Source organism: Vulpes vulpes, chromosome 11 (assembly GCF_048418805.1).
Source record: "Vulpes vulpes isolate BD-2025 chromosome 11, VulVul3, whole genome shotgun sequence".
NCBI classification, from domain to species: domain Eukaryota; kingdom Metazoa; phylum Chordata; class Mammalia; order Carnivora; family Canidae; genus Vulpes; species Vulpes vulpes.
Genome location: NC_132790.1, coordinates 98,871,911 through 98,892,750, shown reverse-complemented (window position 1 = coordinate 98,892,750; position 20,840 = coordinate 98,871,911). Strand labels below are relative to the sequence as shown.

The 20,840-nt window shown below is 46.2% G+C and overlaps 1 protein-coding gene across 2 annotated transcripts in view; it reads right to left on the bottom strand.

The window, feature by feature from the left end:
- ARHGEF26 (Rho guanine nucleotide exchange factor 26) overlaps nt 1-20,590 on the bottom strand; it is a 112,587-nt gene extending 91,997 nt beyond the window's left edge. For both annotated transcript variants that reach the window (XM_072727198.1, XM_072727199.1), the window contains exons 1-4: nt 20,472-20,590; nt 19,378-20,315; nt 17,414-17,453; nt 13,515-13,660 (exon numbers count right to left, since the gene is read on the bottom strand). In XM_072727198.1, the coding sequence (XP_072583299.1) occupies nt 13,515-13,660; nt 17,414-17,453; nt 19,378-20,280 (1,089 nt within the window). In that variant the 5' untranslated portion in view covers nt 20,281-20,315; nt 20,472-20,590. The remainder of the gene's footprint in view (nt 1-13,514; nt 13,661-17,413; nt 17,454-19,377; nt 20,316-20,471) is intronic.
- Between the last annotated feature and the right edge of the window lie 250 nt (nt 20,591-20,840).

The following is a 20,840-nucleotide window of genomic DNA, read 5'->3' as shown; positions in this document are numbered from 1 at the left end:
GTTGGCACTGTCCCTATTTTACAAACAACACACTGAATCACAGAAGAGTTAAGTCATTGGCCCCTGTAAGCAGTAAACTTGGGATTCAAACCCAGGCCTGGGACTCATCCCCAAAGGCTGTAAGCTCTTAACCTTCCCAGACAACTGCCTTCTAACTCATCTGAATTCCTGGGAGTTGTGAGCTGCAGCTGCTTTTCCCCTACACCAGAGCCCTCCTCCCGAATGCCCCAGACACTTCCTCTCCCACCGGGCTCGGGCTCCTAGCTTCTGAGGCTGTGAAAGCTAAGCTGTCAGCAGGGTGCCCTGGCGATTCAAGTCCTTCATTAGTCTCCACATTGCTCCCCCTAAACACATTCCTCTCTTTCACTTGTAGCTCTTACTGGCCTCATTTCCCCGTGGGCTACTGAGCCCCGACTCCCAGGTACTCAACCTCGAGTGCCCCCCCCACCCCCACCCCCGCGGAAGCTAGGGAAACAGCTCTCCTGCTTCTATCAACACTTAAGAGAAGAAAATGAAGTGAGGCAGGCATGGAAAGGTAATGACACGGAGTAGAAAGGGTGAAAAAGAAACCGGTTTTATTTTTTTATTAAGATTTTTTTTTCTTTTTAATGATAGACAGAGAGAGAGAGAGGCAGAAACACAGGCAGAGGGAGAAGCAGGCTTCATGCCGGGAGCATGGACTCAATCCCGGGACTCCAGGATCACGCCCTGGGCCAAAGGCAGGCACTAAACCACTGAGCCACTCAGGGATCCCAAGAAACCAGTTTTAGAAGAGACTAGACAATCCTCTACAAGTATTTAATCAAAGATGAACAGTTTTAAAAAGTAGGATGCTTAATGAAACACCGAGGAGTAGTGTTAATAGTGGTGAACAGGGGAAGGGATTGGGAATGGTCTTAAAATCAAAGCAGATTTCCATCTTAATGGGTGTGGTTGATGTTATAATAAGGAGAACCTATCTGTGTTACTTCTGTGATTCATAAAGATTGTTTTACTTTTTAAAAAATGTTTTATTTGTTTATTCATGAGAGACAGAGAGAGGCAGAGACACAGGCAGAGGGAGAAGCAGGCTCTCTGCAGGGAGCCCGATGCAGGACTTGATTCCAGGACCCCGGGATCACACCCTGGGCCGCAGGTAGATGCTCAACCACGGAGCCACCCAGGTGCCCCATAAAGATTGTTTTAATAAACTTAATCACCTTGAAATCTTGCATTTTAAACTGGAAACTGAAGAACAAACTAATCATCAATAATAAAGAATTGGGTAAAGGAACCAAACAGCCACTTATTTGATGAAATACAACGCGGGCTTTAAAAAGGCTCTTATGGAAGAAAGTTTAATGACATTTCCCAACACGGGTAAAAGAAAAAAAAATGTGTGACAAAGTAGCAGGTTTAATGACATGAAAAGATATTTACAACACTGTTAAGGGGAAAAATATGGGTTAAAAATACAATATTATATTATTGAAGTTTTGCGTTAATAATTTTATATTTACACACACACGTGCAAAATAAAAAAACAAAAACAAAAAAATAAACTTCTATACTTGTACATACAGACCAAAAAAGTCTAAGACGATCTATACCAAAATGTCAACAGTGATGGGGAGAAAAAGAGATTTCAACTAATTTTTATTTTCTTATTTTTATATCTATTGGTAATTTTTTATTTTTGCATAGGAAACATGTCTTGGCTGTGCAACTAAAGCCTCACTTTTAACAAAAACTAAAATAGGTTTTAAAGTCCTTTCTCAAGAAAGGAAGACAGCGAGCAGGACAGACAAATGGAACTGTTTAAGGATGCCCATAATACCTGCATTTTCTTTGTCGTTGTCCCCAAGGAAATCTAGAGACACGGCAAGTGACCACCAGCAGATAAAAGAAGTCAAGTAGCTAAGGGCAAGAGAGGCAACAAGAAAGAAGACCTCAGTCAAGCCCAAACCACACGGTGGTCTCGGAGGCAGCGAGGCACGTGCGGGAGTGTGAGGACGGGCAGGTGTGCCAGCGGCGAGGACGGGCCGGCGTCGGGGTGGGTGAGCATGCTGGCATCACTGACTCAGAGCGAAAGGCCGAGTCAGCAAGGCCTGGGGAGGGCAGAGCACGGCTGCGGTGCTCCTCTTGCAGGAGAGGAGGACCCCCGTTTGTGAAGGTGGTGCCAACACCTGGGTGGCCGTTTCATTTTTATTCGTTGTTTTTGTCAAGTGGCAGATGGAGAAGAACGATCTCACTCCAAACCAGTAAGCAACTCACAGCAACACTGACAATAAAGCTGGTTTCTGAGATGCGCGATGACAGTCTAACCTGAGCAAAACCTGTTCTGGAAAATCGGAGAAGAAAGTGAACTGATGCTTTTGGTTAGATGGACAAAGCATGTGATGGCTCCATTGGACAGGGAGCACCTCATCGTAGGGAGATCTGAGACACTGGTCACGTCCAGTGACCTATATATCAAACTCCATCCAAGCCGTACTTCATACAGCTTTCCTTCCCTACTCATCTGCCTACCTAGTCTTAGTCAACCTCTCTAGAGAAAGCCTCCCTGACCCTTACGGCTCTCTGGGATATCTACCTGCATCATTCGCTTTGGCCCCTTTCAGAATCACCGTTTAGATGTTTCACGTCTACTGTCTTCAGGTGTTGGGACTTAGGCTTGCTTTGTTTGCCACACCCACCACGATGCAGCGCAACACCAATGCATTCCCGAATCGGACACCAGCATTCACTACAAGTGAATGACACGACCAAGTCCGTGCATTTCTGGTCAACATCTATTTAAATGCAACGAAACGGAAAAGACAGAAAATGCCCTAGTACAATATAAGTATTAAGGGTAACTTCTAACTCTTGTTTGAGACACACACACACACACACACACACACACACACGATGACAAGGCAAAAGTGTATTTCTCATTTGCTAGGCCTCTAATATACTCCACTTGTGCAACATCGACTCCACTGTGTGTAAATTTACAACTAGATAAGTCAGCCACGTCACTGAATGGTCTCACAGACCCCTACAAGGAAAGCTGTTCTAGGGGCACTTGGGTGGCTCAGTAGTTGAGCATTTTCCTTTGGCTCAGGACGTGATCCCAGGATCCAGTCGCACATCGGGCTCCCTACATGGAGCCTGCTTCTCCATCCGCCTGTGTCTCTCATGAAAAATAAATAAAAATTAAAAAAAAAAAAAAAAAGAAAAGAAAAGCTGTTCTACTCACAGGATCCATAAAATAAAGAACCTAAGGTGGCCACATTTTGCACCATAACGTATCATGGAGGCCAAAGCTGATTGGAATAGAGTAATAGTTAGGCACCTGTCCCAACAACAAAAAGTGGTTATGTGGCCTAGTAAGTGGCAGGAAAGTGCTAAGCTGATCTAATCCAATATGATTATCTCTCAAGAAACTGAACTGGTGGCTGTATCTGGAAGCCTATAGGATAACATGAGGTGGCTAGGCCCACGCCATGTAACTTCGAGTCCACGTTAGGAGAACTCAGAAACGGAGGATGCAGGAGCTCTCAGGAGAAAAGACAGACATGGTAAAAAGGGGAAAGAAGTTCACGACAAGAAGAGATAGTTACTGAGCCACATCATCAGCCAAACATCAGAGGGGAAATCTCGTTCCTGCTCTCCCAGAGCCCTACACACATATATCCATGATAAAGAGAAACTTGAGAGGCTCCATTCCAGGTAGTCTCCAAACCCTAACAAAAATAGGAGAAGAAAACAGTATTTAACATCTCCTAGTTTCAGCTGCCTCGATACAAGGTGGAGAAACATTACTGCCCTCATGCTGTTGTCCTGAGGGCTACATGACCCAGCACAGTCCCTGGTGCACAGTAAGTCCTCTGCAAATATTTAGTCAATAATTTAACTGCATGTCAACAGATTATCCTCATCATGACCAATGGTAGAGTTCCTGAGCTACAGCTATCCTGCAAGTCAGCTGCTGCACTGCATGCTCCTCCTGAGACCTTGAACCCTTGCCGATATAAGGATATAAGGGCTCCCTGTTGCTCAGTTGAGCAAACAATCATACTCCTTTGCATATCACCATCTGAAACAGAGTTTCCTGCCACTTCAAAATGGGAACCACTCCATGTTCGGGTGACTTGGGTTGGATGGGTGGCAGTGTTTATCTCCCACACCAAAAGGGAAAATAATCTGCCGTTTCCTTTCACTGGCAACCGTACTCCTTCTGTAGAAGCTACCCGTGGGCTCTAGAGTCTTTACCTCTTCAAATAATAGGCATTCAGATAACGAATGCCGTGATAATCTTAAGACAGAGCACGGACTAAAGTAGAAAATCAACAGGCTATCAGCACTCTGGATAAATCTACAAATTTTGAGAAATTTTTAAACACAAGTTCTGTATTTAAAGATTCAGTAATAATTTTTTATAGTCACAACTTCTCAATTCGTCATGGAGACAGATCACTCCGTGGTTGTGGTCTTAAGCAACAGTGCCGTCATCGGACTATAGGAGCAGACGCCTCAAGGGCACATCTTAAGATCGAGAGGGTAAATTCGAGAGTCTGATAGATGATTTTCACAATCCAAAGCTCAGTATGATGGAGCCTTTTTGCACAGTTATTCAGAACCCCCAAAGCAGCAGAACCTTCTGTCCTTTTACCTAATTGCACCTTATTCTTACCGAATGCTATTGTTCTTGAATGCATCTCATTTACCTCCCCAAAAGCAATACCAAGTGAAAAACCAGACTGCCATTTTTTTTTAAGATTTTATTTATTTATTCATGATAGTCACACACAGAGAGAGAGAGAGAGGCAGAGACACAGGCAGAGGGAGAAGCAGGCTCCATGCACCGGGAGCCCGACATGGGATTCGATCCTAGGTCTCCAGGATCACGCCCTGGGCCAAAGGCAGGCGCCAAACCGCTGCGCCACCCGGGGATCCCCAGACTGCCATTGAATTTGATTTCATAGTAGCCAATACCTACCACAGGCTAACATAATTTTAAACTATGAAGATGCCAAGTTCCCCAACGTATCAAAGACATATATTAAATCTAGGATGTAGGGGCACATGGGTGGCCCAGTGGTTGAGCGCCTGCCTTTGGCTCAGGGCATGATCCTGGGGTCCTGCGATGGAGTCCTGCATCAGGCTCCCCCCACAGGGAGCCTGCTTCTCCCTCTGCCTGTGTCTCTGCCTCTCTCTATGTGTCTCTCATGAATAAATAAATAAAATCGAAAATCAATCATCAATCAACCTAGGATGTAACTAACCAACCATTAAGGATTTTTTTATATAAAAATTAAAATCAGCCTCCAAATGGTCCCTGAATAGGAAACTTCCTCGCTGTTTTCACTGCTCAGTAACTTTCTATTAATTTTCATTTGTGGGGTTGGATTTCTGCATTTATTCATTTATTTATACATCCATTCATAAACTCAGCTAATAGTTACTACACGCTTACTGTAAGTCAGATGCTATTTCATGTGCTAGGCAAAGAGGAAACAAAATGAACCAAAACTTCTACCTTTAGGCAGCTTTTATTCCAGCAGAGCAGATGGACAATTAACCAAAAAAAGAAACCACACAGTATGTAAGAGAGGTAACCGTCATGAAGAGGATAAGAAATATTCAAAAGGTGCTAGGGAGAAGGTGAGGGAGAAAACCATGTGGCTCTCTGGAAGAAGAGCTACTATAAGCTGGGCAGACCATTAATGCCAAGGCCCTGGCACAGAGTACACCTTGTATTTGAGGAACATCAGTGTGACTGAGCAATAAATGAGCAAGATGTAGGAGAAAGCAGGAGATGCGTCCAGAAAGGTAACCAGGCCAGACCCCACAGCCTCACCGGCCACTGTAAGGCTTGGTCTTGACTCTAATGAAGATGCAAACACCGGAGGGTTGAGAACAAAGAGACAGTATCTCAGCATATTTTAACAGCATCACAAATAACAATATAATTATATGCTGCTACATGGACAGGGGATGTAGAGGGGACCCCAGTAGATATAGGAATTGAGCTGAGAAGCAGTGTGGATAATTCACTTCTGAAGGTAAAGGCAACACACAGGCTTTGCACCAAACTGTAAGAGGTTAAGGGATAAAGAGAAGAGTGGGGAATGGCTCCAAGGTTTTTGACCTTGGCATCTAGAAATATGGAATTGTTATTTGCTTAGAAAAAAAAAAAGTATATTGTGGGAAAAAGCAGGTCTGGGTGGGAGAGAAGAGAATTAGCAAAAGTAAACTTTTGGCCAGGTTAACTTTGAGATGCCAAATATATTAGAAAAGAAGCTGGACATGCTTGTCTGAAAGTTGAGGGAAGGGTCCAGTCTAGAGAAATAAACTTGGAAGTCATCAGAGTATGTGATGTATTTAAATCCATGCGATTGGATGAGATTACCAAATAGGCGAGGAGAAGAAGCCCAAGTAGGAGCCAGGGCACCTCTGATATTTAGAGACGGGAGGAGGAAGTGCCCACCAAGTAGAGCAAGAACCCCCAGCTGAACCAATTTTTTTTTTAAGATTTTATTTATTTATTCATGAGAGAGAGAGAGAGAGAGAGAGGCAGAGACACAGGCAGAGGGAGAAGCAGGCTCCCTGCAGGGAGCCCGACGTGGGACTCGATCCCGGGTCTCCAGGATCACACCCCGGGCTGAAGGCGATGCTAAACTACTGAGCCACTGGGCTGCCCCAACACCAATTTTTTTTTTTAACTCCACTTACCCGCCATTACCCCCAAAGGGTCTCCGTACAAGGCAGTATCTCTGCCTGGAGCTCCTCAATTCTGTCCCTGTCCCCCACCACCAACTGCACCCAGACACCTGTCTTGACATGCCAGTGATGGTGGCTTTTGTCTCTTCCTTTGCCACCATCTGCCGGTTGACAGCACCTTGCCCAGACGGGTGCCCTCCCCGAACAGGATCTCAGAGCAGCACAAACATTCCTTCATGGCATTAATACAGTTATAAGTCTTTCATTTGTGGGGTTATTTGATACTTGTCTCACCACGAAGGGCGTCTATAAGGACATGAAAGCAAGGTGGAGTCTGTTCTGCTCTATCTCCGGGCATCTAGCACAGAGCAGGCTCTCCATAAAGACTAGATGAATGAAGGAATCATTCATCCATCTCTCTCATTGGTTTTCTGCTCAATGAAATAATGAGACCCTCTTTGTATTGGGTCTCAAATCTAGATTTCTGGTTGAAATGTCTTTTTGTAGTTATGCCAATCAAAATTTAATAACTCTGTGCTCATCTCCTCCCACTTTCTTGGAGCACCTGTCTCTTGTGCTCTGCCTCCCTAGGGGCATGGTGCACACATACCTACATTTCACACCCTATTTTTCTCTCGGGAGAATCAAGAACATAAACATTGGCGTATCTATTATTCAATTGTCCTTTCATTACTCAGCTGCAGCTGGAGCACTTTTTCCCTTCTATATCTATATATATTATTCAGAAAGGTTTATAAAGTTCAAGTTCCAACTCTGCTAGAATTCAGAAAAAAGGAAAACTTCTAAAGGTGATATGAACACATGGAAATTATACTTAATGCATAGAGAGCTCCAGGGGTACCTGGGTGGCTCAGTTGGTCGAGCATCTGGCTCTTGATTTGTCTCAAGTCATGATCTCAGGGTCATGGGAATGAGCCCTGCATCGGACTCTGTGCTCAGCATTATCCCTCTCCCTCTGCTCCTCACTGCACCCCCCCCCCAAATAAATAAAATCTTGAAAAAAAATAGAAAGCTCCAGTAAGGTGTTCCCCATATTTGGAGATAAAGTCAAGAAAAACAAAATCCTCAAACTGAAATTTTAAAAAATATATATAAACGAATATTTAAACATAAACTTGTGTGTGCATTTTTCTAAAGATCCATTCCTCCAAGTTTTTATTATATTCTCAAGGTATGTATAACCCCCAAAGGGAAAGGGGCAAAAACAATATGCATTGTACAGAGTAATGCAGAAACTAGAAAGAGCCTTGAAAATCAGCATGTATGGACACAAAATTATTTATAAGACACATAGTTCAGGAAAAAAAAAGGAAATTGTAAAAGCCGCGGAGTATATATTTAAGTAAACACATGTAATCTTTATATTTCCCTTAAATGTATATACAGGGATTTTGAGAAGAACATTACCAAATTGAGAATAGCATTCCTATAGGGTAGGGGAAAGAGACTGAGATCGCAGATATGATAAAAGAGATTTTAGTCTTATCTGAAATGTTTTTTTTTTTTAACATGGAGAACATATTAAATCAAAATTAATTTTCAGAAATGTTAAGAGAACACCATAATCTAATAATACTGAAAGGGCAGGAGCATAAAGGCCAATCTTTGGCTCAGCTAAGCAGGCCCCCAGCTCCAGCCCTCTTAGCTAGAATAGGATCTCTGCATGGGTCTCAGGTGTAGGCACATGATCTCTATTTCTGTTTACAAAGATATAAACATTCCAGGAAACCTACTGTCCAATTTAAAAGTGTGGACAAGTATATATCTAAAGCCTTGACTGTTTCCACTATGAGTGCTAAAAGCATGCCAGACGTGAAAAACGAGTATTTAAAAAAAAAAAAAAACCACAAAAGATAGATATGGTAAAAGGCATTAATCACCATGTAAGGTAAAAAAAATAATTTTATGAGACCACAATGTTGCAAAACATGAGTGGAAAGTTATGTGACTGAAGAGATTATTTTAAGCAGCAAGTCACTGAACCCCTGAAAATTCAGACAAGTGTGAAAATTTAAGGAAAAGGGACGCAATTTTCTACGACTTCTAAACGCATTAAGCATTTCTGCCAAAAGGATGATATTCAGGTTTATTACATCCGTGGAGCTCTGGTTTTTAGTAGAACACGGTAGATCTTTCACAATAAACACAGTGTAAATTCTAAAAGAATAAGTCCCATCAGATCCAACGGCTAAGTCTCCAAAGTGTCTGTTATACGTTCAACTGAATGAAATTGTATTTATATAAAAATCACCATTTTTCAAATCGCCCTGTCTCATTTGGCAGTTCCAGAAAGTCATCCAGAGGCAAACAACGTGCGCCTGAAGAGCGGAGTCAGGACTCAGAGACCCAGGTCCTAACGTCAGATGGCCCGTTGAACCGTTAGCCACACTACGCACGGCTGCAGGAACACTCGGATGGAAACAGAGAGACCGGATCCCAACTAGAGAGTTTCAAATTTCTGAACAAACTGAAGAGATACCCAAAAGGATCTAAGATTATTGATAAAGCCCCATGTCAGCAAGTGCCAAAGGGGAGCAGAGCAGAGGGTGACCGTATCAGGTGCTCAATTCCAGCGCAGTTTGCCCGCGTGCTTGCTGCTGCCTCTGGGTACCTTTTCAAAGGTACCTGGTATGTCAAGGTGATGGAAATTACACAAACGCACCCCATGGCAAAAAAAAAAAAAAAAAAAAAAAAAGAAAAGAAAAGAAAAAAGAAAAAATAGGGTCAGGGCATGGCTGGCAAGTGTGGCTTTGGTGCTGTTGCTGATCTTGACAAAACAAACACTGGTTTCACAATCAGGATTTTTTCAGTACATGCACAGTACACAGTACGTGATCTCGAGACCTCGGGACGAGGAGGTGTGGTTAGGAGGAAAAACAAAAAGACTCCAGTCAAGATCTATCTTTTATTTTCTGTCATACTGTAAATGCTTCCAGAATCCCATTAAAGGATGAACTTTAGGGAGATCACTTTGCATCCAGGACTCAAGTGCCTGCCCACCTGGCACTTACCGTAACAAGTCCTTAGTGTTCCATTCCAGAATAATAGTATCAATATTTTTCTTCAAACCCACAGGCTTTTCCCAGAGATCTAAGAACTGTTGACTTAGTCCTCATGCTGCCATTCCAGGTGAGTCACTGTGCTACTGACCTGTGGGTGGCAGGTTCCGAGTCTCTGGGCACAGATCTCTGGAAGTCAACAATCACTTTCCACTCAAAACCTCGTATCCCATGCCCTTCAAAACTGGGAACCATAATCATTTTAAATGATTTCTTGTGTAATTAGTGTTCTCGCAGGACTCAAGAGCAGCACAACATTATATCCCCTGGAATGAAGACATCCTACGCCCACCAACCTACTTTGCATCGACTGGAAGAGATGGGATCCTACCTCCTTTGACAATCAAGTGAATGAAGAGTAAACCTGTCACTGTCTTAGGATCCTAAGGAGCCTGGGGTTGTATTCCTAACTACTGGAGAAGAGCCATGGCTAGATGGGAGAACCTGCTGGGGGAGGCACCCCTGCAAAGTACATCACCATTAATTTGCTTTAATCTGACTCCAGAAGTGTGTGGCAGCTAGACTTTCCCTTTTCTTGAAGTCCAAATAAATGCCTCTTACACCGTTCTAATTCTCCCTGATTGTGAGATAATCCCAACACTACCGTGAAACCTATTCCCAGCCATGTAAGTGGGGACACTTGTCACCTGTGTGGTTGTCCAATGGAACCAAAGGAGATGTATGAACAAGCACACTAAGGCATTATACGACAGATTGGAGGCTTAAAGACCTATGTAACAACCCTAAGTTACTGCAAGCTGCTGCATACTGAATGTTCCTCACAGTCAGCTGGTAAGAGAAGTTCCATCATTCCAGGAGGCAAGCAGGGGTTTGCAACAAAGAGATTTTTACAAAATAAAACCACCAACCAGAGCTAATGCACATGTGGGCTCACACATACCCTCACACCCAGAACCACCCACCACCACCACCACCACCACCACCAGCATCCTCCTCTCTTTCTGGGATGGAGGCCATACTCAAATAAGGGTTTTGTATTAAAGTGACATGACGAGATGCAAGACGAGATGGGGACTACCCTATTAATTTGGCACATTAAAGGTAAGCATGGGAAGAGCGGATGTTTCTGAGATCCACACTCACTGCTGCAGCCCCTCCACGAAGCAGGATTAGGACATGAGCTCACACAGAGAAACAGAGGTGCGGATCTCTATGGAAACATCCTGACATTGTTCCTAATTCGTAAAGTTTCCTCTCTTCAGGGTCCTAACTGCAACTCGGACATGACAACTGCCAGGCTTCTAGAACAGTAATGACCACTTTTTGTGTTGAAATATCTACTTTCCTAAAAACCAGAGCTGCTTGCAATCTTTTTAGTGGGTAGAAAAACCACTTGGGAAGTACAGAAGAGAACGTCAGGACAGTGATTATTTTGGGAAGGCAGAAAGGAGAAACGTACTGGAGATGAGGGTGGTTAACTGGATATTCCTTAAAAAACAACAACAAAAAACAGAGATCTGCAGTAAACATACTGTAATATTAACATTTGTTCAATGTGGGTGGCAGGTACCCAGATATCTATTACACACATTTATTTTTAAGTTTTTCTGCATGTTTGAAGTACTTTATATATATATTTTTTAAAAAGGTAAAATGTTTTAAGTGTGAAAAGGAGACACGAAAAGCGCAAAGAAAACGCAGGCTGGCGTCTAAGAATGGGAGGTGGCAAAGTCCAAAGCTGCTCTGATTAAATGTAACTGCCAAGCAACACAATAAATACACACGAGCCTCCTGGGAGCACTAACATCCGAGATAACACACACCAAAGTTAGAACCCACTTTATAGTCTTACATCTTATCACTAGTCTTTTGATAGCAATCTTGTTAACAAAAGGCACCATTGGTACACTTACCCTTTGCCAAACGAAATGCATGCCCCTATTTGAAGATGTACTGAAGGAAGTGTAGTATTAGTCTAACGTGCATTAGCCAAACTTGAGGGGGCCTAAGGAAGGCAGCTTGCCTGTCAGCACTAAAGCCAGGTAGGATGAGAGCGTAAGCGGCACAGAAGTATACATTTCTGTTTAGCATTCAGAGAACAGCAGCAAGATTTAGGCCCGTGCTAACAAACGCAGCTGTTGGCCACGGAGAAAGGGCAAAAAATCCACAGCTTTCTCCTCAAGGATCCTCTGCCAACTGGTCCACACCAACAACGGAATGACAGCCATTTAGAGCCAACGCGGCCTCCACGGGCCGTGTCCCCAGCTCTTCCACGTATGTGCTTTGGTATATAATATCATGAGATCATTAGATCAGGATTCAAGGCTACAAGGCTACCACTATGTCAGCTCTGTGAACAGGTGTTACCACCTGAACATACGCAAAACCTAGAAATATCACAGGAGTTCCAAAACGTTGGCATAGGAGACAAGACCGGCCCATAAATACTTTGTTAGCCTCACACGTCACTTTTCTAACCCCTGAATTAGGACAATACTAGTTGTCCTAATACTAATAATACTAAATACTAATCTGGATTTCTGCATTCTCTTTTCTAAATATCAGAAGGTCCGGCAACACTGGGCTGGTGCGAGCTAAGTGGCAGCAGCTCAGGTTATATGGGGTCTGTTCACCACAATCCCCACCAGGTCTCAGCATCCACACTCCCCAGCATCCCTTGTAATGCTGCTTGCCCTGTCCCTGCAGGCATTGCAGTTCGTGGCATATACTAAGCATGCCACACCTTGGAGGCTTTGGAAATGAATAAACTCTCCTTAGAACAGAATCAGGGGTTAGGATGGAGATGGGGAGAAAGGGCTCAGTTTCTACAACTCTGAATTCTAACGCAGGGTAGATGAAAGGAGGAAGAATCCGACCAGAAGTCATTCCCATCATCAGCGTCCGTCCATTCCCATGGCCCGGTTATGAGACCAACTCCTTTTCTTAAGCCGGCGTGTCCCCTGACTGAATACATGAGATTCTGGACTCCGAACAATGCTCATTTCAGCTTAAGAGGGAACCACTTCTGCACCCATGTTGCCTAAGGGACTCACAGAGGTGTACTGGCTTGTTTTTGATGCAATGCTCCCACCACTCAAGCCAGCCATGGAAATTCCTTTCTACTTGGTAATGCATCAGATGCCCACAGATGCTGTGCCCAAACTCCTATCAAGTAAACTCAGCAGCACACTGTGACATTTGTTAAGCCAGGAGGAAGAGAAATTATAGCTATAAACAAAAGAGGTTTGATGCAGAGACGATAAATTACTCATCAACACAAAGTAAGTGTCAGACACGCTCACACAAAAGATGCACAGAAGGAAATCAGCTGCGAGAACACATACATGTGTCTAAATTAAATGAAATTTCCAAGGAAGAGCCATCATAAACTCCCTATTGACCACAGACAAGCATACATGTTTGTATACATATAGCCATGATTATGATAAAGTTCAGGATAGATTAAGTTCTCTCTCCATATACAATATATTAAAAAAAAATATGAGAAAAGATTATCAAGCAGGAAAAAGTTCCAGAGTATAGTATATCGGTGTCACGGCACCTCATTTGGTCAAAATCTAATTATCCTAATCAGAAGTGTGAAAATCCATATTCTCACTAGTGCTCGAAGAGTTTTAAGAAACATTTCACGACCTAAAATGAAGAATCTTTCTCTTTCAGGTCATAGGATCATTAGCAGAAAAAATTAAAACCACATCCAGACCTAATTTCCACAACTTGGTTTTCTCATGCCCACAGATTGGAAAGAAAAAGGTAAACACCTACCGCAGAGAGCTGGCTCCATGTGGACCTCAGTGGCTTGTGGTGAATCACAATTTTTTCATCTGACTTCTGCTCTTTGGGCTCTGACTCTTCATCAGAGTCAATGTCAAGAGCCTTCTCTTTGTAGTTCTGATACAGGACAGCATTTTCTGCAACAAATACAAACCCTATATGTCACTAACTGCCATTATCATGCTACTTGTTCTAAACAAACATCCATATTTAAACAATGTTTGGTCTCCAGGTTAATAAACAAAGAAGTGAATGGATTTTGTCGCTGAAGAATTATTAACCAAAAAAATGACTTTTCTCACTCATTTAGCTCTGCATCAAATTCATGGGTAGGGCAAGGGGAGGGATCCATACATGAAATAGCAACTGAAGCAATGTCCCATGTCTCTGTCCACCACTCATGGAGGAGAGCTGTGCCTGTTAAATCACTCTTTGGGGGGGGGGGGTGCGGGGATTAAACTGGATTCACACCCGACCTTTCCTTCAATGCCCATCACCATTCATTACCTATTTTACAAACATCTACTGTATACCTACAATGTGCCAACGGCTGGGAGTAAATGGAAAATAGAAGACTTTTCTTGTGCCCTCATGAGCTAAAAATAGGAAAAGCTATTAGTCCATGTCACTCAATCATGTATTCGTTCGGCTGATGTTTAGAAAATGCCTACTTGATGCCAACAATGGCTAGGCATTAGGAATACAACGATGAACAAGAAAGATAAAAATCTCCGTCTACATAGAGCAGACATTAGGGTGAGCAGAGAATGACAAGCAATAAGCCAAGAACTTATGTCAGATGCTGGTACGTCATGGAGAAAAATAAAGGAGGGAAAGCAGGGGAGCGTTACAAGGGGGTAATGTAGATTGCAAATAGGGTGATTTAGGAAGGCCTCACCACGATGACATGTAAGCAAAGACCTGAAAGAGGTAAGAAAGCCATCCACCTTACAGCTGGGGAAAGAATACACCATTGGAGGGAGCAGCAAGTACAAAGGTCCTGGGACAGAAGTCTGTTGCATACTCTACGTACAAGGATCAGCAAGGAGGCCTAAATGGATGAACTGGGTGAGGGAAGGGAGAAAGTTTAAGAGATAAGGGCTGGGAATGTACAGGGGGCAGATCATGGAGGCCCTTGCCTCAATGCCATTCAAAGGGCTCCTCTGGTTTTCACTCGGAGTGAGAAGGCAAGTTATCGTTGGATTGAGAACACGATGATCTTGTACATAAACCTACCTATAAACTGAATGATCTATATACAGGTACTCTGAGAACAGTCTGAGCAGGGTGTGACCCAGTCTGGGAGTCAGACAGGTAGGTGTTACTAAGAAAAATCTAAGATCTGAAAGCTGAGAAGCTACAGAGATAAAGGAGTGAGCATATGCAAAAGCCCTGAGGCAAGAAGAAACACAATACCTTAGAAGAACAAAGGCAAAAGTCCACAGGTAGAGAGCATGGGTGTCTAGGGGACAGAGGGGCAAGGTGAGTTTAGGGAGATGAGCCAGATGGTCTAAATCAAGCAGAAGTCTGCAGGCAATGGCAAAAAAAAACTGGATTTTATCCCAAGTACAAAACAACTGGATTTCCTTCATACAGCAAAGACTGTATTTTATCCTGCTGGCAGTGGGAATCCACGGAAAGGAAAGGTTTGATTCTATGTTGGAGCAAAATACTGACTGTGTAGGGGACTGATGAGGATTACTATGGAAGAATAGAGACTTGGGCTATTAGGGATGGACTGGAGGTGGGGCGGGGGGGGGGGGTGTCAGAGAAAGGCATGTGGTAAGGATGTTCCCTAGGTCCCTAAGTCTGCAGGCGCCAACAAATGCACAGCAGGAGATGGCAACCCCTGAAGACCTTCACCTTTAGAGGGAAAGACAATGAATTTGGTTTAGGACATCCTGAGCTCACATCGCCTTTCCCACCTACCAAAGCTGGCAAACATCCGCCTCCTCTCTCATCAACTCCTGCGGGTTCCGCAGGCACCACGACTAAAATAATACTGGAGTCAACTGAGAGATTTTACTGTCCTCTGATTGTTTTGCACATGTAAAACCGATTATGAGGGTAAAGACCCGGTTACCACACCTCTGTAGGGCTCTTTGAAGTCCTCAGTGGTTGACACAAAACACATGCATACACTGCTGATAAGATTCCTCATTTGTTCCCACAACGCAGGCAATAGTATCGTTAGCCTCCTCTCAGACATGATGAAACTAAGGCTCCATGAGGTTACGATGCTTGCTCATTGTCACTCCACCGATGGACAGAAGCAGCAGGATAGAAACCCAGGTCCCGGGCTCCACCATCAGAGGTTCTTACCACTTTATTGCACCTGATCCAGAGCTACATTCTTGTTAGTCATTAACTGTAGGCGTTCTGTATTCCTCATGTACACATGTGTGGGGAAAATTTCTAGGTCATTATATTTGAGAAGAGACACGAGAGTGCACAGAAACAGCTCCATCTAAAAGGAGACAACAAAGAACTGCAAAAAAGCTGTGTCCTCTGACATTAAAAAAAACAAAAACCCTCAACATTTCTGACCCTTTGAGACAAAGATCCCAGAATCAACGTCAAATTCGAGAAGATGCAAAACATCTCTCTAAATACCTATTAGGTAGATGCTCTGTTCACTTCATGGTCACAAAGAGATATAAGAGGAAGTAACCTGGGGCAGCCCAGGTGGCTCAGCGGTTTATTGCCGCCTTCAGCCCAGGGCGTGATCCTGAAGACCTGGGATCGAGTCCCACGTTGGGCTCCCTGCAGGGAGCCTGCTTCTCCCTCCGCCTGGGTCTCTGCCTCTCTGTGTGTGTCTCTCATGAATAAATAAATAAAAATCTTAAAAAAAAAAAAAAGGAAGCAACCTGGACTAAGAACCAGTCACGCATCCTAGGACAGGCTGTGTGACAGTGGGCAAGGCACTAAACCTCTCCGAGTTCCCAGTTTCCTCTAATTATAAAACCAGATAGATGAATTTATCCAAACCAGCTAAAATACCGTATCAGGGTTTCTTTTCCATATAGTTTCCTAAGATTGGTGCAATGAAAAGTGGTTTTTAATCTGGTCCTGTGTAACTACTCCAAGGAAACTGATGTTGATAAGAATTATTATCAGGAAATAGTTTATAATCACCTAAGATTTATGTATTTTACAACTCTGGGTGATTATTTATTTACCCTTCTTCATGACTCTTTAAAGGTCAGAAAATCCTAATATTTCAAAGTATGATAGGAAGTGACTACATTCAGCTCCACTGTGCTCTGCAGGTGGGGCTGTTCACTCGCTTCCCACTGCTCTTCCAGTCGGTTGACACTTGACCCCTCTGTTTACCAAAGTCCACTAATCTGATTAGGGCTTGAACACCTGGCTGAAGCAGCTTTTCTATACAGGATACAGATTCTTAGGACTATGTTTCTAGCAGCCAGGAGAGTTAGATTTCCCCAAAATTGAAACTTGATAAGCAAACAGGAAGTCAGAAGTGACACTAAAATGTGGAAATATGGGGAAAAGAACAATTAAGTCGAAGGGAATATGACTTAACAGCTAAATGCCAAACTGGGGATTTTTTAACTAAAAAGCTAGACTAGCTCTCACCCTTTTTCCATTTTTCAAGGGAGGCGAGGATAGAGTCAGAGTAGATAAGAATTAAAAATCCAGGACACTGGCAGACAAAGTTATCAGTTTACAAAGAATGCCGTTAATTCCATTCACTGCTGGTATTACTGGATGAAAATTTAGCTTAGTGCAGAGCTTTGTACTGTATAATTTGGGAAGAAGTTGGACATTTTTCTCATCTTAAGTGTTTTTGTTACTGCAGTTGGATTTCAACTTATAATTGATATTCCACATTGAAACAGCAATAAAAGTCTGGAAAATCAAATGCTTACCTTCCCCATCAAATGTTCCTTGTCCTTTCAGCATTTTTTTCTAAGAAACAAGCAAAAAAAAAAAAAAAAAAAAAAAAAAGGAAAAAGCAAAGCAAACTATGTATGAATGAGCCAAATATAAAAAAATACAGCTATTTTAAGAAAAAGTACTTGTTACATTCATTGGATTTCCAAAAGCATACAGCAGATGATCCCTTGAGTAGTTCACTCATCTGACTACAACCCACTAAAATGGTGAAATAAAATGTACAACCCACTAAACGGTGAAATAAAATGTACAATGTCCCCCACACCCCAGCAAAACAGCTTGAGAATCCTCAAATGACCAGCACTTCAGCTCATTTCACTACTCAGGGTTCACCAATCACTGTTAAATTGAACTCTGCTATACTTGCAGAGGTGAGGGGGTTGGGAGAGGACCCCTAAAATGTTATGTCATTTCTTTAAGGCCATGAGAGCAAAAATAAAATAGCCTGACTTGCGTATTACATATTGACGCTTACACAAACTGTTTCCAGTTCTCTGATTAATCAAGAAAAGTGGTGGCTGCCAAAATGAATTTCTGCTGAGATCTGTCTAAACTGTTCCCAGAGAAAGCGGCAGGCACATGCACACTCCAAAATATCCTTCTTTAGTTTTCCCCGTCCCTTCGTCATATTTGGCAGTATTTTAATACGCGCAACTCCCAGGCCTTTATCAGGGAGTAATTAATACACACGGCTCAGTTGAACCTGAAGTTCCGAGCTACCAACTTGTTAAATGCATCCAAGAATAAACGGGCACAGCATGGGCATAAAACACCACCACAGACGGTGGCAAAAGACACCAGCAACAACAGAGATGACAAACTCTCTGTATCTTCTGTAATTCTGGCAAATAACTTTAAAAATCACATTTTGGGGATCCCTGGGTGGCTCAGCGGTTTGGCGCCTGCCTTTGGCCCAGGGTGCAATCCTGGAGCCCCGGGATCGAGTGCCGTGTCGGGCTCCTTGCATGGAGCCTGCCTCTCCCTCTGCCTGAGTCTCTGCCTCTATGTCTATCATAAATAAATAAAATCTTAAAAAAAAAAACAAAAAAATAAAAATCGCATTTTGCCTGAACGCTATGTAGTATGTTATCAGCACTGACCAAATCATTCTGTAATTGATTCATATGATATATGAATATATGATAATATATGAATATATGATAATCATCTGAATATGATTCATAGATGAGCCGTTTTCAATAAAGTAATCAATACACTCAAAAGAAATCAGGAATCAGTCGCCTGTGCCCCTGACAGGTGTCCCTAAGTGACACCTCTGGATGAGCACCAGGTTGAGCGCAGCGCCCAGGGCACCGTGGCTGCTCTCCAGCCTCTCTGTTCAGCCCCCTGTATTCAAAGCGCTCAGCACTCAGCCCAGACCTGACTCGCTGTATTTCTTTTTTCACATTAGTCCCCCCCACGTGTTGCCCTGAAAAGTTACAACAGCGCTAAGCGTTTCCCTTCTTCCCACGAAGGTGCATTATCACCCTGGCTGTGACAGCCAGCATTGGGGGGGCCAAGAGGTCGGTGTGCACGGGTCTGACCCACAAAGAGAATTAAAAGAGAAGGATAAGGGATCCCTGGGCGGCTCAGCGGTTTAGCACCTGCCTTCAGCCCAGGGCATGACCTCGGGGTCCTGGGATCGAGTCCCACACTGGGCTCCCTGCACGGAGCCTGCTTCTCCCTCTGCCTGGGTCTCTGCCTCTCTCTCTCTCTCTCTCTCTCTCTCTCTGTGTCTCTCATGAATAAATAAATAAAACCTAAAAAAGAGAGAGAAAGAGAGAGAGAGAGAAGGATAACTTCAGGTTTCCTGCGGGGCCCTGCCCCCCCCCCCCCCCCGCCAACCCCCTCCAACCCCCTGGCTTCCAGGAGCAGCAGCAGGACGAGGGTGTGTGTGTAAGGGAGGGGGGAGGGAGACACACCTGCCCACTCTCACCTTTATCCTCCCCAGGCTGGAAAACCTCTCCTTGTCTTCCATCACCGCTCTGAGCACGGGCTGGGACATCCTGTTCTTCTTCTTGGACGTGGTGGGGCTGTCCAGGTCCAGGCCGCTGACCACGGCGCGGCGGTAGGACGTGGAGCGCAGGCCCCTGCGCAGGGAGCCCGGGCTGCCGGCGTCGAGCTCGGGCTCGGCCTCGTCCTGCGCGTCCTGCGCCCGCAGGCCCTCCACCATGCTGCGCACCTTGAGCAGTCTCCGGTGGGGCTCCCCGTTCTGCAGCGGGGCCTTGCTGGCCCGGACCTCGGAGGCCAGGCTCCTGGGAATGAGCTGCTGCCTGCCCACCTTGAGCGCGGCGGGGCTGTGGGTGCTCAGCACCACGCAGGGGCCCCCCGGGGCCGCGCCGTCCTGGGCCGGCCGCCGCGGCGGGGGCGCTGTGCGCTCCGGGGACCGGCTCCGGGGCGCGGCGGGGGCCCCCGGGGGGCGCGGGGCGGGCCCCTGAGCGGGGGGCGGGGGCGAGGCCGGGGGGCTGCAGGGCGAGGCCGGGGGGCTGCAGGGCGAGGCGGCGCTGCGCGGGGGGCGCGCGGGCCCGGAGCCCTCGGCTGGCGGGGGGCGCGCGGGCCCTGGCGGCCGCGGGGAGGCGGCTCCGAGGTCCGGGCGCTGCGCCCCCCCGCCGGGCCCCGGCGCGCGCTGCGGCCGCGGGGGCTGCGGGGGCTGCGGGGGCTGCGGGGCGGGGGGCGCCCCCCGGGCCTCCGCCGGCTCGTCTGCGCGGAGCGGGCCGCCGGGGCTCTGGCAGGACTGCGGCCGCGGCTTGCTCCGGCCCGGCGGCGGCCGAGGGGTGCAGCGCCTCCGCCACAGCGGGGTCAGGCTGCCCGGGAAGTCCACGCGGCTCTCGCCGTCCATAGCGGGGTCGCCGGGGCGCGGTCGGTCGGGCTCGCCTGCGCGGGAAAGAGAGCGTGGAGCCGGCGCGCCCTCCCGCGGGGCTCGGCAGGGCAGGGCAGGGCGGGCAGGGCGGGCAGGGCGCCCCCCCCAGGAGCCCCCTCCAGCCGCCCCGGTCCCCCGGGGGTCCCCCGCGCCCCGACCGGCCGCTGTACCTCGGCGGCTCCGCGGCGCCCAGGGCCCACGAGCATCCCCGCCCTCGGGGGCCGGGGTCGCGCCCAGTCGCCGCAGCCGCAGCCGCAGCCCCGCGGAGCTCGCCGGCCGCCCGCTGCCCCGCGGCCCCGCCCCGCCCCGCCCCCGCCGCGCGGCCCCGCCCCCCGCCCCGCCCCGCCCCGCCCCGCCCCGCCCCGGCCGCCCGCGGGCTGGGTGCCGGGTGCCGGGAGCCGGGGGCGCAGCGTGGGAACCAGCGTGGGAGCCCCGCCGCTCGCAACTTAGAGAGCCCCGGGGCGGGCCTGCGGGGCGACAGCCGGGGCCTCGCCCGCGCTCCCGGGGCCTGCAGGCTCGCGTGTGCGGCCCGGCCAAGC